Source organism: Rhea pennata, chromosome 17, assembly GCF_028389875.1.
Source record: "Rhea pennata isolate bPtePen1 chromosome 17, bPtePen1.pri, whole genome shotgun sequence".
In the NCBI taxonomy this organism is placed as follows: domain Eukaryota; kingdom Metazoa; phylum Chordata; class Aves; order Rheiformes; family Rheidae; genus Rhea; species Rhea pennata.
Window position 1 is genome coordinate 14455987 of NC_084679.1, and position 12903 is coordinate 14468889.

At 37.6% G+C, this 12903-nt stretch overlaps 1 protein-coding gene across 4 annotated transcripts in view; it reads right to left on the reverse strand.

The window, feature by feature from the left end:
• MED13L (mediator complex subunit 13L) overlaps window positions 1–12903 on the reverse strand; it is a 202894-nt gene that overhangs the window by 170968 nt on the left and 19023 nt on the right. For all 4 annotated transcript variants that reach the window (XM_062589962.1, XM_062589961.1, XM_062589960.1 and 1 more), the window contains exon 2: window positions 11060–11297. In XM_062589962.1, the coding sequence (XP_062445946.1) occupies window positions 11060–11297 (238 nt within the window). The remainder of the gene's footprint in view (window positions 1–11059; window positions 11298–12903) is intronic.

A 12903-nucleotide genomic window follows, 5' to 3' on the forward strand; every position in this document is an offset into this window, starting at 1 on the left:
TGTATTATCAGAAATAGCATTCTTTTCACAGGAAAAATGCAAAGAAAATAAGACAGAGGGGAAGAAAAATGCAGTTCCCTCCCCCTCTTTTTTGCCTTAGAGAACAAATTCCAGTGAGTTTTGTTGACATATGTTGCAAAGTATTACAAAGAATACATTTTATTGAACTAAGCAGCGACCAAGAGATTTAGCATCCACTGTGCAATTGGTCAACTGACATAACCACAAAAGACTATAAGCCCTGCTGTTTCCCCTGTGAACACAATAATAATTTTCTTTCTTCCTGTCTATTTTAGAGCATTAAAGAATATGCATGAATAGCTTTCAGAATTTCAAGTGGGGAAAAAAGCCACTGTACAACTGATTTGAAGTTTCCCTTGGCTGTACTGCTTGTTTCAGAAAAGACAGAGCAACCAGGACGTTATAGCGCAAGTCAAATTATAGTAAGAAATGTTTTCATGAAAATAATTTTTTTTCTCAATAAAGGATCAAAAATGAATGCTTTTGTATAGTTACATCGCTGTTACACCATTATCTGCATGTCTGTAAAGCGTGCAAATGGCCACCACATTCCTTCAGTAAGAAATGCTTTTAATAATTCTCCCATTTGCATTCCACTGGCAAAAGTTATCTAGCCAAAAATAAAAAAAGAGGAAAAAAAAAAAAAGAAAACTTTTTAAACTCTCACTGGAAAGCTCTGCTACCTTCTGCCTTACCGTTATGCTCCCTGCACTGGCAACCCCGAGCCTGCATTTGTTAAGCAGCCTACAAGTCCAAGTGCCACCTAGCCACTTCACTACAATATAATGAATTTCCTAAGGAAGTGACCAGCCAAGAAACACTGCTGTTAGTGGATCTTTAGTACCTTCCAGTGCAACCTCAAATTCTCTCTAACTTCAAACCAAGCACCCAGACAGCAGCTGAGGCAGTAAAGACTCGTGACAGATCGTTCTTCCTCCTCGAGAGGAGGATGCTGTTATGCAGCACACACAGGCCCTGTCCCTGGAGGACACCACAATGAAACGGGAAAGAAGGGAATGTCACGGATGCCCCAAACCCTTTCAACAGTGGGGAAATAATTAGGTGAGACATGTCCAGACCACTCCAGCAGACAGACTCAAGCCCATACTGTACACACAAGAAAAACCCCAAAGTTGCCATCACAGCTTCATTTGGGAAATTTCTCCGTATCTCATAGCATCAATCCGTTTCAGCATCCAATGACCAATCTCTCATGCGTCAAAGCCAATCAAAAAATTCTCCATCTCCAGTACACAGGGGCAGAAGGGAGGGGGGAATTCCTCTAGCTCTTCAGACAGCCACCTGAGGCATAAAATTTAATGAGTTTTTTTTTTCCTTTTTAAACAGAGTAGCTTTCTTTTTTAAGTGAATATACACATACTATTCTCACCAAACCCTTCACAAGGTAGGCACGTACTCAAGATGCACTCTGCATTACACATACTCAGGACTCACAGTATCTAAGGCCAGAAGGGCCCATCGCAACTACCCAACCTTGCCAAAGAGCACGTACTCAAAAGTCGCAAGAGACATGGCTTGACCAGCGTCAAACGCTTCCTAAAATATACAATTTTGCCTACCACATCCACTGCAAGTTCTTCCAAACACGTTGTTGCTCTGATACTTTCTAAGCTAATAAATGATTTTGTATTTTCAATTTCTAGAGGAGCTCTTGCCAAACGCAGACAAGTCCCCTACTGTCAAATTTCTTTTCCGTGTAGAAATGTCCACATGCAGTAATAAGCTCAGTCTTATCTCAGTTCCTGAAAATTCACGAGGTTACAGCTGTTTTCAGACTCTGCATCATCCAAATTTCTGCACTTGTGACTGTAGCTCTCAGGACTGCATATAATAAACTAGCAGCATTTTTACTAATCCATGTACACAGACACAAAAGCATCTATGTCAACTCGAAACGCCTTTCAAATTTGCAGAGAGATTACATCAGCTTTTTTACAAAGGCATTGCTTGCTCTTGTAAATGGGTGACTCATGTCAAGGCAGTTATCTACAACGATCCTTAAGACCTTCACCAAAGCTTTATTTTCCAGCAGTAAAATAGCATAAATTCCCAGCAGTATTTTCAACAGCATAAATGCATAATATGCATTTTTTTTTATTTATTTCCAGATAACATATAGAATGGTCATATTAAGCTAGAAGTGGGAACACTTAGCCTGTTACTCTGTAATGATAGCCTGGCCCATTCTGTTCTTACTGCCCCAGAAAACTCTGTGCTTCCTGCAGAATTTATGAAAATCCTGCCTATCCAGACCTCAGTCTTAAATACCAAGGATTTCTCCAGAAGTCTGAGGTGCTAACTTGGCCTGCTGGCTCTAGCTTTTTTTTTTTCTTTCTTTTTTTTTTTTTTTTTTTTTTTTTTTTGGTGGGGGGGTCTATTTACCTACCAACGTATTGTACAAATCTATCATTTCAGTTTAACCCTTGTCCCACAGACTACTCCAAAGCAAAAGCGTATGCAGACTTTCTGATAATTTAGGAAAAGACTGGCAAAGACCGTGCAAGGAGAGAACAGAGAGAAGCACCCTAAAGCTCTTTCGGCAAGAACGGCTATTGCCAGACCACAGCCTTTTCATCTGGAGGCAGAAATTTCAAACTGTGGCAATGGGGCACCGAGGTAAACACTGCAATTTAATTGAGCTGTATCACGGCAGAACTAGCAATGTTCTCATTCCAAGTCAAAATTATGGGCGCTGAAAGATAGGCAGAAGCCAATTAAGCTAGCTGAGGGCAGCAACACTCCCAACCCAGTCATGAGCTGTAAAAGAAACTCAAAGGGGTGGATGGTCTCAGACCAACCCGCGCCTGAACTTAGAGAATTCAAAGACAAGAGATGAGTGTTTATATGATTAAAGGGATTGTGATGGTAAATCTTCTGATATCTGGCAAACTCAGCTCAGGCAGCTTTCTTACAAGTTTCGCATATACTGCTTATATGGAAATAAAAAAGTTTAAAGCATGGTTTAGATCAACAAGAACTCCAAGAACATTGCAGAAGTATGCCTTCCCTCATGTACAGGATTTTCCTTCAAACTACCTAGGTATCAAAAACAATTTAATATGCTTTTCAACTGAAGTTCTGGTTCTAGTTGCCATTATATGAATGATTGCAACACATGTTTTCTTACAGGAAGCTAATTTTAAAACCAACAGCAAAACTCCACCCACTCTTCTTCCTATTTAAACCAACAACGCTCACGGGCGAGGAGCAAAGGTAAGAATCCACTCTTGTTCTTAAGTTACTTTGTGTACTAGTGCTCAACAGTTTTGCACTTTGTTCCTCCTCTTATTTTTATGCAAGAATTTTTTGTCTGTATCTGTATATCGTGCTGTTTTGGAAATGACCTATTCTAAACCTAACATGCCCTGTACTTTCAGATAAACATTAGGAAACAGACAATCTTTAAACACCTTCATCCCCAACATACTGTATTGCCTCTCAAACTTCACAGCTGACCGCTGCTATCTTGCGCCATAGATCAAATCTTATTTTAAAAATGGCATATGAACACATTTCTAGGTATGCAGTGTACCTGCAATACAGATTACTGCCAAATTCTTGGATAAGAAAGTACACGTGTGTAACTTACTTAATTAAGCCTACTTAAAATGAAACAAATCTCACCAGTTTAGGAACAAGAATCTTTTGTATAAAGATTTATAACCTTTACTAGGAACACTAAAATAAAGGAAATAACAGTTATACAGTGGAAAATATGTCCCTCTAAAGAGAAACTACGGATTCACCTGACAAGCGCCACGTTTCTGTGTTCTGTCTGCAACACAGTATCATATATATTCCACTACAAGTTCATTAATTATTCTATATATTGCACTAACAAAATATAATCATATACATACATTTGAAGGCAGCACTTCATCTATTTTTAAAAGACGAAATTTACCGCTAAGCTTATCGTGTGTTCTCAGGATTTCTCAGTACATGAAAATACAAACATCAGTAATGAGAATCTATTAATGCAGATTTCACTTCAAGCTAACTTAGATTTACTTCACACAGTTAAGCGAGTTCATTTCACTGGAAAAAAAGATCCCCTGAAGCAAAAAAACATCAACTGCTGTGGATGATATTGCCCAACACATCACTAAAAAATAAATTCTACTGATTAGATTTTTTTCTTTTTCCCCCTCAAGCAGCACTTTTAAAAATACAATCTTTTAATGATTGTTTAATTTTCATATAACTAGAATATAAATCCTTTACATACCACTTTGCTGCAGCTGCAGTATAATGCCTCATTTTTCATGGAAAAAACCTAATTACATGGTTCACTGAGCTGCCTGTGGTAACACATCAATTTTATTTACATTCAAAAAGTTGGACTTCAGCTTGGTCTCACCACTCTAAGTTAATTCCAAGCACATTCTATACAATAGCTCTCTCTGATTCATTAGTAATACCTCACCCTAGCTCTTACTTGAAAGGGATTCTGAACTACTACATTCTTGCTTCGGATTTCCAACCATTTCTGTGTATTACCAATTTTGTAACACCAATTCTGTTCCTTCCTTAAAAGTAAACTGTTAGCTATTGAGCCTAGTCTCACTGAAACAGTGAGGGGGGGGGGAATCATTAAACAGAATGGCACTATTACTGTTTTGCAATAAATGCTAATTCATTTTCCCAGAAAAACACAGCAGAAAAAACAATAACTATTGTGTAGCCAATAAAACTTAAGGATTGGCTACTCAAAATTTCAATGATTTCAACTGATCTATGCTTACATTCTGTAAGCAGGAGATTTAGTGAAGAAAAAAAGTACAGAATTTAATAGAGAATTTACAGTCTCTACCTTCTGCCATCAGCATCTTTTCTTAAACTATTTTCAGACAGTAATTGCAATTAACAGCGAAACCTCCAAATTCTCAAATACGAAAAGATTTTTTCCTTCAAGAATGAGGGTGGCAGAAGGAGGGAGACAGATAGAGAAACTTTTATACATGGCCCTTAAGTTCATTTTTTTTTCCATTACATATTAGAATGAAATATTGCAGACTGCACAAGGAGTAAAATGCAGTATGTTAGAATGGTACATTGCTGACTAAACCTGATACTGAATTCATGAATTCCATATGTATTCATTTGATACTACTCCCAACACTGAGATTCACGGCTAATGTTGAGAGAAAAAGTATATATGAAGTATACGTAAAGTATAATATGAAAAATTAAAAGCAGTCTGATTTCTGAGACTCAGATTTTATTCCTGTAAACAACTCATACCCTGGCCATTTATAATCAAAACCCAATTTCAAAACAGAAGGAGAGAGGAAGTCGGGGGGTGAAAAGAGTATTTAGTTTTTTTTTAAAAAAAAAAGAAAACAAAATAAAATGAAGACATTTTGCCCAGACACAATAAGGTACTCGACAACTTCATGCATATAAAAGGAGTCAGCACTTTCTCATGAAGCAGTTTCTTGATTCCAAATAATGGTATAACAGCTTCATTTAATATGCTACCTTAAAAAACAAAAAAAATATATTTTGTCTAAAATAGAACTTTTACTGGCAATCTCTGGACACCAGTTAACAATATATAAGGGTCACGGAACAATTCTGCAAACTAAGTATGAATTCAGTTTTAAATTCTTTCAAAGAAGAGATCTAAGAGTTCAAATTTGTTTTCATGTATTTGGAAATAATCTATGCTACATAATTAAGAAAATGTAAATGACTTATCTAATTGAAACTAATCAGCCCAGAGACAGACTTTTCAATAATTTAATATTCCAGTGAAGCATTCTGTCATATGAACCCACTTGTTAACTGCATTCTCAAGGACTGGCAATTAACCATTTCCAAATTTAACTTCAAATCATTAATAAGTGGTACTCAGCAGTCTGGTATTGGTAGCTTCTTTTTAAACAGAAATCCTTCAAAAATAGTTCTTGTTCAGCTCATGTGAGATTCCTTGTATTCCTTGTTTATAAGCTGCTTTCCCCTATATATCACCTGCTGTCATTTCAAATGCTGCTGTGCATGGTAATAGTTACAAACTGTATCTATTCTAGAGCTACACCAAAAAAAAGTCTTAATATAGTTATTGTCTTAATATTGTATTAATAGTGCATGCTTGCATTCATAAGTTCTGAAAGAATGAAAGAGCACTTTCATTAAAACCAATATTAATTTGTACTCACTCCATAGAAAGGAGCTCTTATCCTTGACTTTAATCATTGCTATATACACTTTAAAACATATTTAGACAGATATGAACATCATCTCATTCAATAATTAACATGTATCACCACACAGCAGCTAAGAACATATTTCTTTACTCCCAGAAGTCTTCCCAACTGCTTACAACTACAGTAAATTAAACACTAAGTGCTGCAGAATATCCTGAGAAGACCTTAAATAGACTATTTCAGCTTGAAATGGAAAGTAACAGACTTCACAGAATACACGTAAGATTAGCAGAATTCTAAAAAATTATAAAATTTTTCTATTTTTCTTTTTAAAAATGCCTGATGAATTTTGAAAAATGCCATCTATTTTAAGTCTTAGGTATACTAGACAAACGTTTAAGCTATACACTGGCAAAATAACCAGAGAGCAGACCGTTGTCTGGGGTTTCTCACTGACTCCCTAAGCTCCTCGTATTGGTTTGTTTTCTCTGGACCACTTCCTAGAGGAACAGCACGATGGCATTCCCAAATACCTACCGCAATCCGAAGGTGATTTCAGGTAAACAAGCTATTAGAAACGGCATCTTTGTATCAAACGCTCACAACCTTAGTTACTTGTTTTCAAGATGCCGTCTAACCTTCTCACTGACCCGAGCCTGTCTCTAGGGTCACGTTGAGTATATATAAAATTTCCGGAGCTCTGCACATCGTATTCCCTGTATACTTCAGGTAACTCGAGCTTTTTGTAGCACAGATGCAAGCGATAAAGCTGATTGTATCCATAAACTCAGGATGCAGATTTCAAGTTTATAGACAAACCCGTCAGACAAAACGGGGTGTTTAAGGTGCCAGCCATGAGTATCACCTGCTTACGGTCTCGGTGGAATAGCCAGGGCTTACAAGAAGGAAAGAAAAGGGGGGTGTGGGGAATCAACTAGAGAAAAGCGTAACTTCTCAGCGGGGCTCCACTAAACACCACTCAGCGGTACTTGCTCTCCAAACACGAACAAGAGCGCTGCACCTTGCCAATCTACAACTGCCTTATCAAAAGCAACCTGCCCCCAGCAAGATGCAATCTTCCCTGCAGTCTTTTTCTTTCACAAGTTACTTTGATGGGAAAAACGTGCAACAGCTCTAACACGTGTTGAAGCGCAACATCTTCAGGCAGTAATGTCATTAAACAGCATTTCTCCCTAGGAAAACACCACTTCCACAAACCAAAACAGTTCAAACTCCTTCAAACTTGTAAATCTTTCCCTTCGCTCACTGATCCCCCATCAATTAGCTTTCTCACTTAAGACAAAATAAAAAAAGATCTTCCGTCCTCTTTCTTCAAATTTGAAGTCCAAACACACAATAAACAAACAAAAACCGGAACGCAACAGCCGAGGCTGGCAGGGAAAGGAAGTGTAGGCGTCTGTGCAAGAGACACGCCTATGAAAACTATCTAATTCACAGATGTCTAACTAATCTAGCTACTTAACGAACCCGTAGCTGTTCTGCAAATAATTGTTTCTTACTTTATCTCCCATGACAACATTTAATTATCTACACAGCTTTGGAAAGCTGCTGCATAAACAATTGTTCAGAGGGGCTCCTATTTATAGCCGCTAAGTTGTTTTCCCTATGACTATTTGAATATACTTATTTTATTAAGGTCAACTTGTTGTTTGCAAACTTATCTAGAGTACCTCCTGAGTGTTATTAAAACAAGGCAACCCACATCAGTTAAACAAATGAGAACTCTAGATTGAGACTTTTGTTTAAGACACAATTTAAAAGTTGTGCTTATAAACTAAGCAACGTCATATAAAATTAAGTGCGTGACTACGTTATTCAGAGACATCAATAATCCTAATTTAGACTTGAATGAATAAAAGAGACGGACTTTAAATCGATCACTGAATTTTTATTACTCTAACGGAATTGTCACACATTTCCAAGTTCTGTGACCTGTTCTTCTAAATGTATGGACACAAAGACAAAAAGCAAAGCCATGGTCAATGAACTAACAAAGTTATTGACCACAGCAACACTTCATCCATATGAAAGTGATTTTAAGCTAATATTGTTCATTGCATAACTAGATTATACTAGAACAACAAGAACAACGAAAGGAAAAGAAAAAAAAAAAGAAAGAAAGAAAAGAAACCCACCACACCGTGCTACTGTGGCTCAGCTGACAGGCAGGCAAGTTACTACACTTCAATAATTTATTAATTTATTTATTTTTGTTTGTAAATGCATATACAAAATTCTTTATAGTTTCAAGAGCATGCAAATTTATGAAGACTGAAACTAATTTCAACTTTAAAATATTTCACATTTTGTGGTCCGCTTATACAATAAAAAGCAAAATAACCTAATGTTTTTAATGACTTAATACAGGAGAAAAAAAGGGGGTTGAGGGACCATAAAACCACAAACAACATCCTTTGACATTATTTTTCAAGGAATCAGTTACATCAATGCCTCATTCTGGCAGAATTTAGCATTCAATATTTTGTTAATAAGGAAATCTGAACTCCTCAAAAGCACTGGAGAGAGGAAGCTAGCCCTAGCAGCAGCAGAATTTACAACATTTTTACAGTTTAAATTGCTTTGAATGATAATCTGATAAATCAATACAGTAGTTTCAATGTGCTTTTAATATGCCGTAAGTAAAACGAGCATTATCTGATTTACGCGCATTACAAAGAGAATTGCACATCTTGCAGTGGGAGGGAGCAAGAAAGGAGATGACTTCCCAGATTTCTGCAGCATCCTGACAGGTCACAGGAGCATATTTCTAACTCCTTTCCACTACCATGCATTTCATTCCCTAAATGAATCACGTACAGTCCTTTCTCCATCCTCTGCTTTACATCCCTTCATGTCCTTCTGCACAGTCTTTTGATTTCGGACATTAGTTTACTTCAATTTGAGAGAACATTTTAAGTAGAGACCACTGAAAACAATAGTGCTGTTGTGCAAGAGCAGATGTAGTTTTTCAGTAGAGCTAGAAGTAGCGTTGTGAAACACACTAAACTCAGGCTATTTTCATTGATATCTTACTGCTGCTGTTAACACTTTCAAAATAGTGCTTGTGGCAGATAATTTTCAGGTTTAATCCTACTGAAAAATTACTGCACTGAAGGCTCCAGCCTGGATACTTCATAATGTTTTGGACCAAGCCAAAATATTACTGATCCTGTGCCAAAGTCATGCTATTCTCTAGTTGCTGTATTTTGTCCCATTCTATACCCAAGCAGGTTCAGCTTTTCAGCTTTTCATACTATAATGTTTCAATATACCATTATCTCCAGAAGGAGCATTATAGAATTGTAACCAAACATTAGATATAAACAACCTACATCAATTTACAACAGAAATAGAAGCTACTACCTGTAACATCCTAATAAAAAGACACTTATGTCCCATATGAAATATTAAATAAAACTATATTTCACAAAGAGAAATGCATATATTATTAAAGCTTTGCTGGGTAAGTAGAAATATTACCCATGCCTTCATTCAAAACAGGTGCCTCATTAAAAATTAAAATCAGTGGAATGGCTTGGTGCAGCACTTCTGAGCTATCTCCTTAATTATACATGATCGCATAGCTACCTGCATGAAATATGCCTGAAGATACACAGAAAACATTTCATCTCTGTGATTTCATAGCTTATATTACCAAATAAACAATCTGGTATTCATGAAAATATGAGAATTTGTAAGGGTCTGAAGATAGGTGACTAGAAAATGGTAACCAATAAGGAAAAAAGATACCATAAGCCAGACCCAAAACAATACAGGGGTCACGGAGGATGACTGGATACAGGACAATTAAGCATACTTAATAAATACAATCTGATATATATTTCAGCTGGCATAAAAGTTTTTTTTAATCACCCACCAACCAGAAGGTACTAAAGGCCACCACACCAAAAACTTGTTACAAAACCCAAGAAACTGATCCGTGACGCTATTAACCTTCCTCTGTTTAATTCCAGGATGGGTGAACTTTTGTTGTTGCTCTTCCAGACAAGAGAGGCAAAACAGAAGTAAGTATTTGAGCATTAAATGTAATGCCATTAAATGTAATGCCCCAGCCCAGTAAAACATGGTTTAAAAGTTTAAGTTCTCAGGCAAGCTAGATCTCCTCATAGCAACAATACATCATCAAAAAGTAATATTAATATAGCAGATACAGCAAAAAACAATAAGAATCACATCAGGTGAAGTTAATTTTGTTCAACCATTTTAAGGATACATACTGTAGAGACACATGGAGAACAATTCAACTGCAGTAAGAGTATGATCACGTAAAATTATAATTGTTAACTTTGCCCTACCTCTCCCCTTCCTCCCTTTTGTTTATCATACTCACTTGTTGCATCTTGTCTCTATTTTGTCTCAAATCCTGTGGCAAGACCAACATGGCAAATTTTGTCCTTGCAGAACACCGCTGATGTAGCTGTTCTGCCATGGATTTAAGTTCACTTTATAGGACAGGTGTTTTTATTCTATCAGTTATTGTCTTATGCCAGACTTTTTAAAAAAAATAAATAAATAAAAAAAAATCTTTGAGTAAGAATTTATTCTAGTTTTACTGTACATCTGAGATTTCACAAAATCTATGGAACGATCTTGGATAGGTCTCCCAAGTTCATTTCAAGTTCTATCTGTTTAGCAATTCATGTGCAAGTCACTTGCACCTGAAAAGCCAGATTTACAAGCTTTTTTTTCTCCCCCCTCTAGGTCTCAACACAGAAGTTATAACAAAAATCAAATATGGAAAAAAGTCAAATCCCTTCATCACAGACTCCCTTTTTCACTGGAGAAAGAAAAAATAAAATAAGAAGAGAAGAAATAGAACAACTTACTGTGCAGTTCACGATGGATCACATCTACTAGATTTGGTTCATCTCCCCACCAGAATATCCATAGTTCCTTACAATCTGGTTTGACGTCACGACGCCACACACAAAGCAAATTGGCTTGCAAGCAGCGGATGAAGCTGAGCAGAATTGGATCATCCTGTGCTGGGGCTGAAATGATAGGGCCGCAGTCCCCATGACCTTCAAAATTGTACCTACGCCATTTGATGCCAGTGAGTTCAGCCTAGAAAAGGGAAAACAAAAACAATTTTTAAATCAAGTGATTTAGGGTTAAGTTACATTCCTAGGATTGGTTTGTTTCATTTGTTCATCTTAATTTATAGAATACAGCTTTAAGCAGTCAAAAAAAAAAAAAAAAAAAACCAAAACACCCACCCACAATACAACCTCCAAGTATTTTCTCCAAGAAGAAACCAAAATAATTTTTAAGAGTACTGAGTAGAAACCTGGCTTATTCCCTGCATTTAGGCTTTTCACCGCAACCAGACTCACATCCAGCTGAGTTACTACAGTTTCCAACCTTATTTTTTATCCTACAGTAGCATCCAACAGCTTTAAAAAAGGAAAAAGCCCCAGTCCCCACACACTGGATAGTACTCAAGTCAGCTCAGTGTCTGCCCAGAAAGATCACGACTCAGAAGTCACAAACAGAAATTATTCCAGGACATGAGAAAATATGTGACCTAAGAAAAATGACAGGAAAAAATGGCTTCAGACTGTGATGCTATGGGTTTACCACGTACTTTTTATTTTCATTTTTTCCTCAAATGAATAGAAGTAGAAAAGGGACAGCTGCCATTTACTTCTCCTTGACCAGAGGGAATTCTGTTATTAACCACCGAGGAAGAATAAAAAGAACAGGGAAATGGCTTCCCAGACTTTGGAGGAAGATTTTCCTCTGCAGAAGGGGAAGCCTGAAGCGGTGCAGGTGTTTCACCGCCCAGCAGAGAGCACAAACAGTTGCCGGGGGGAGAAGCTCAAGTACTCAAAACCTGAAAGAGTTGGCAGCTAGAACCAGGTCAGCAGAGCAATGGGTCTAAATCTTTTTCTTTTCATTTTAAGCAGCCGAGCCTCACAGCTGTCACACTCTGTCTCCTTTTGTCTCGAAAATTCCCAGATCGCCTCTTTCTTTTTTTTTTTAAATCTATTTCATTACCCTGACCATCACCCTCTCGCCTCCCGCCTGGCTCCCCACTTCTCCTCGGCTCCCAGCTCGTCCCTGCGACCGTTTCTGCTTCCTCCTTCCCTTCTACCCGCCGCTGGCCTGGGCGCCTGCCCAGGGCACAAGTGGAAGTACTCAAATGACTTGTAATCTAGCTAGCGTGGGTAATATTATCAAAACCAGTGGTAAATATATACTCAGCGTCCACAACGGACTTGTATTCTAGTTTCTAACCCATGCTACCACATTCTTACGGCTGTTATTACCTTCCCCACCTCATTTAAAGTATTCCCACCTCCACTGTACTCGGCTCCAGTGTTCCTACAGGAGAAGCCAGCTGGCCCACCGCAGCGAGCTGCAAAAGCTCAAACACAGCGCCTACACCTCTGACAAGAAAAATCATCGTCAGAGAGAACAGCAAAGACACGACAGTGGAAAGAGAAGCTGTAGAAACATGTTGGAAGTAAGGGAGTAGTAAATAAGTTGTATTTAAACGGCAAGTCCTCTTTTCATTCCTGTGGGCAGTAAGTACAGAGTGAATGAAAAATGCAAAGGGTCAAGTTCTACTCCTAATGAAAAGACTTAAAAATCACATATTCCTCCCATTTTAATCATCTGGACAAGGAATTTTAACCTACCAGCCATACACTACTCCTTCCAAAAGCCA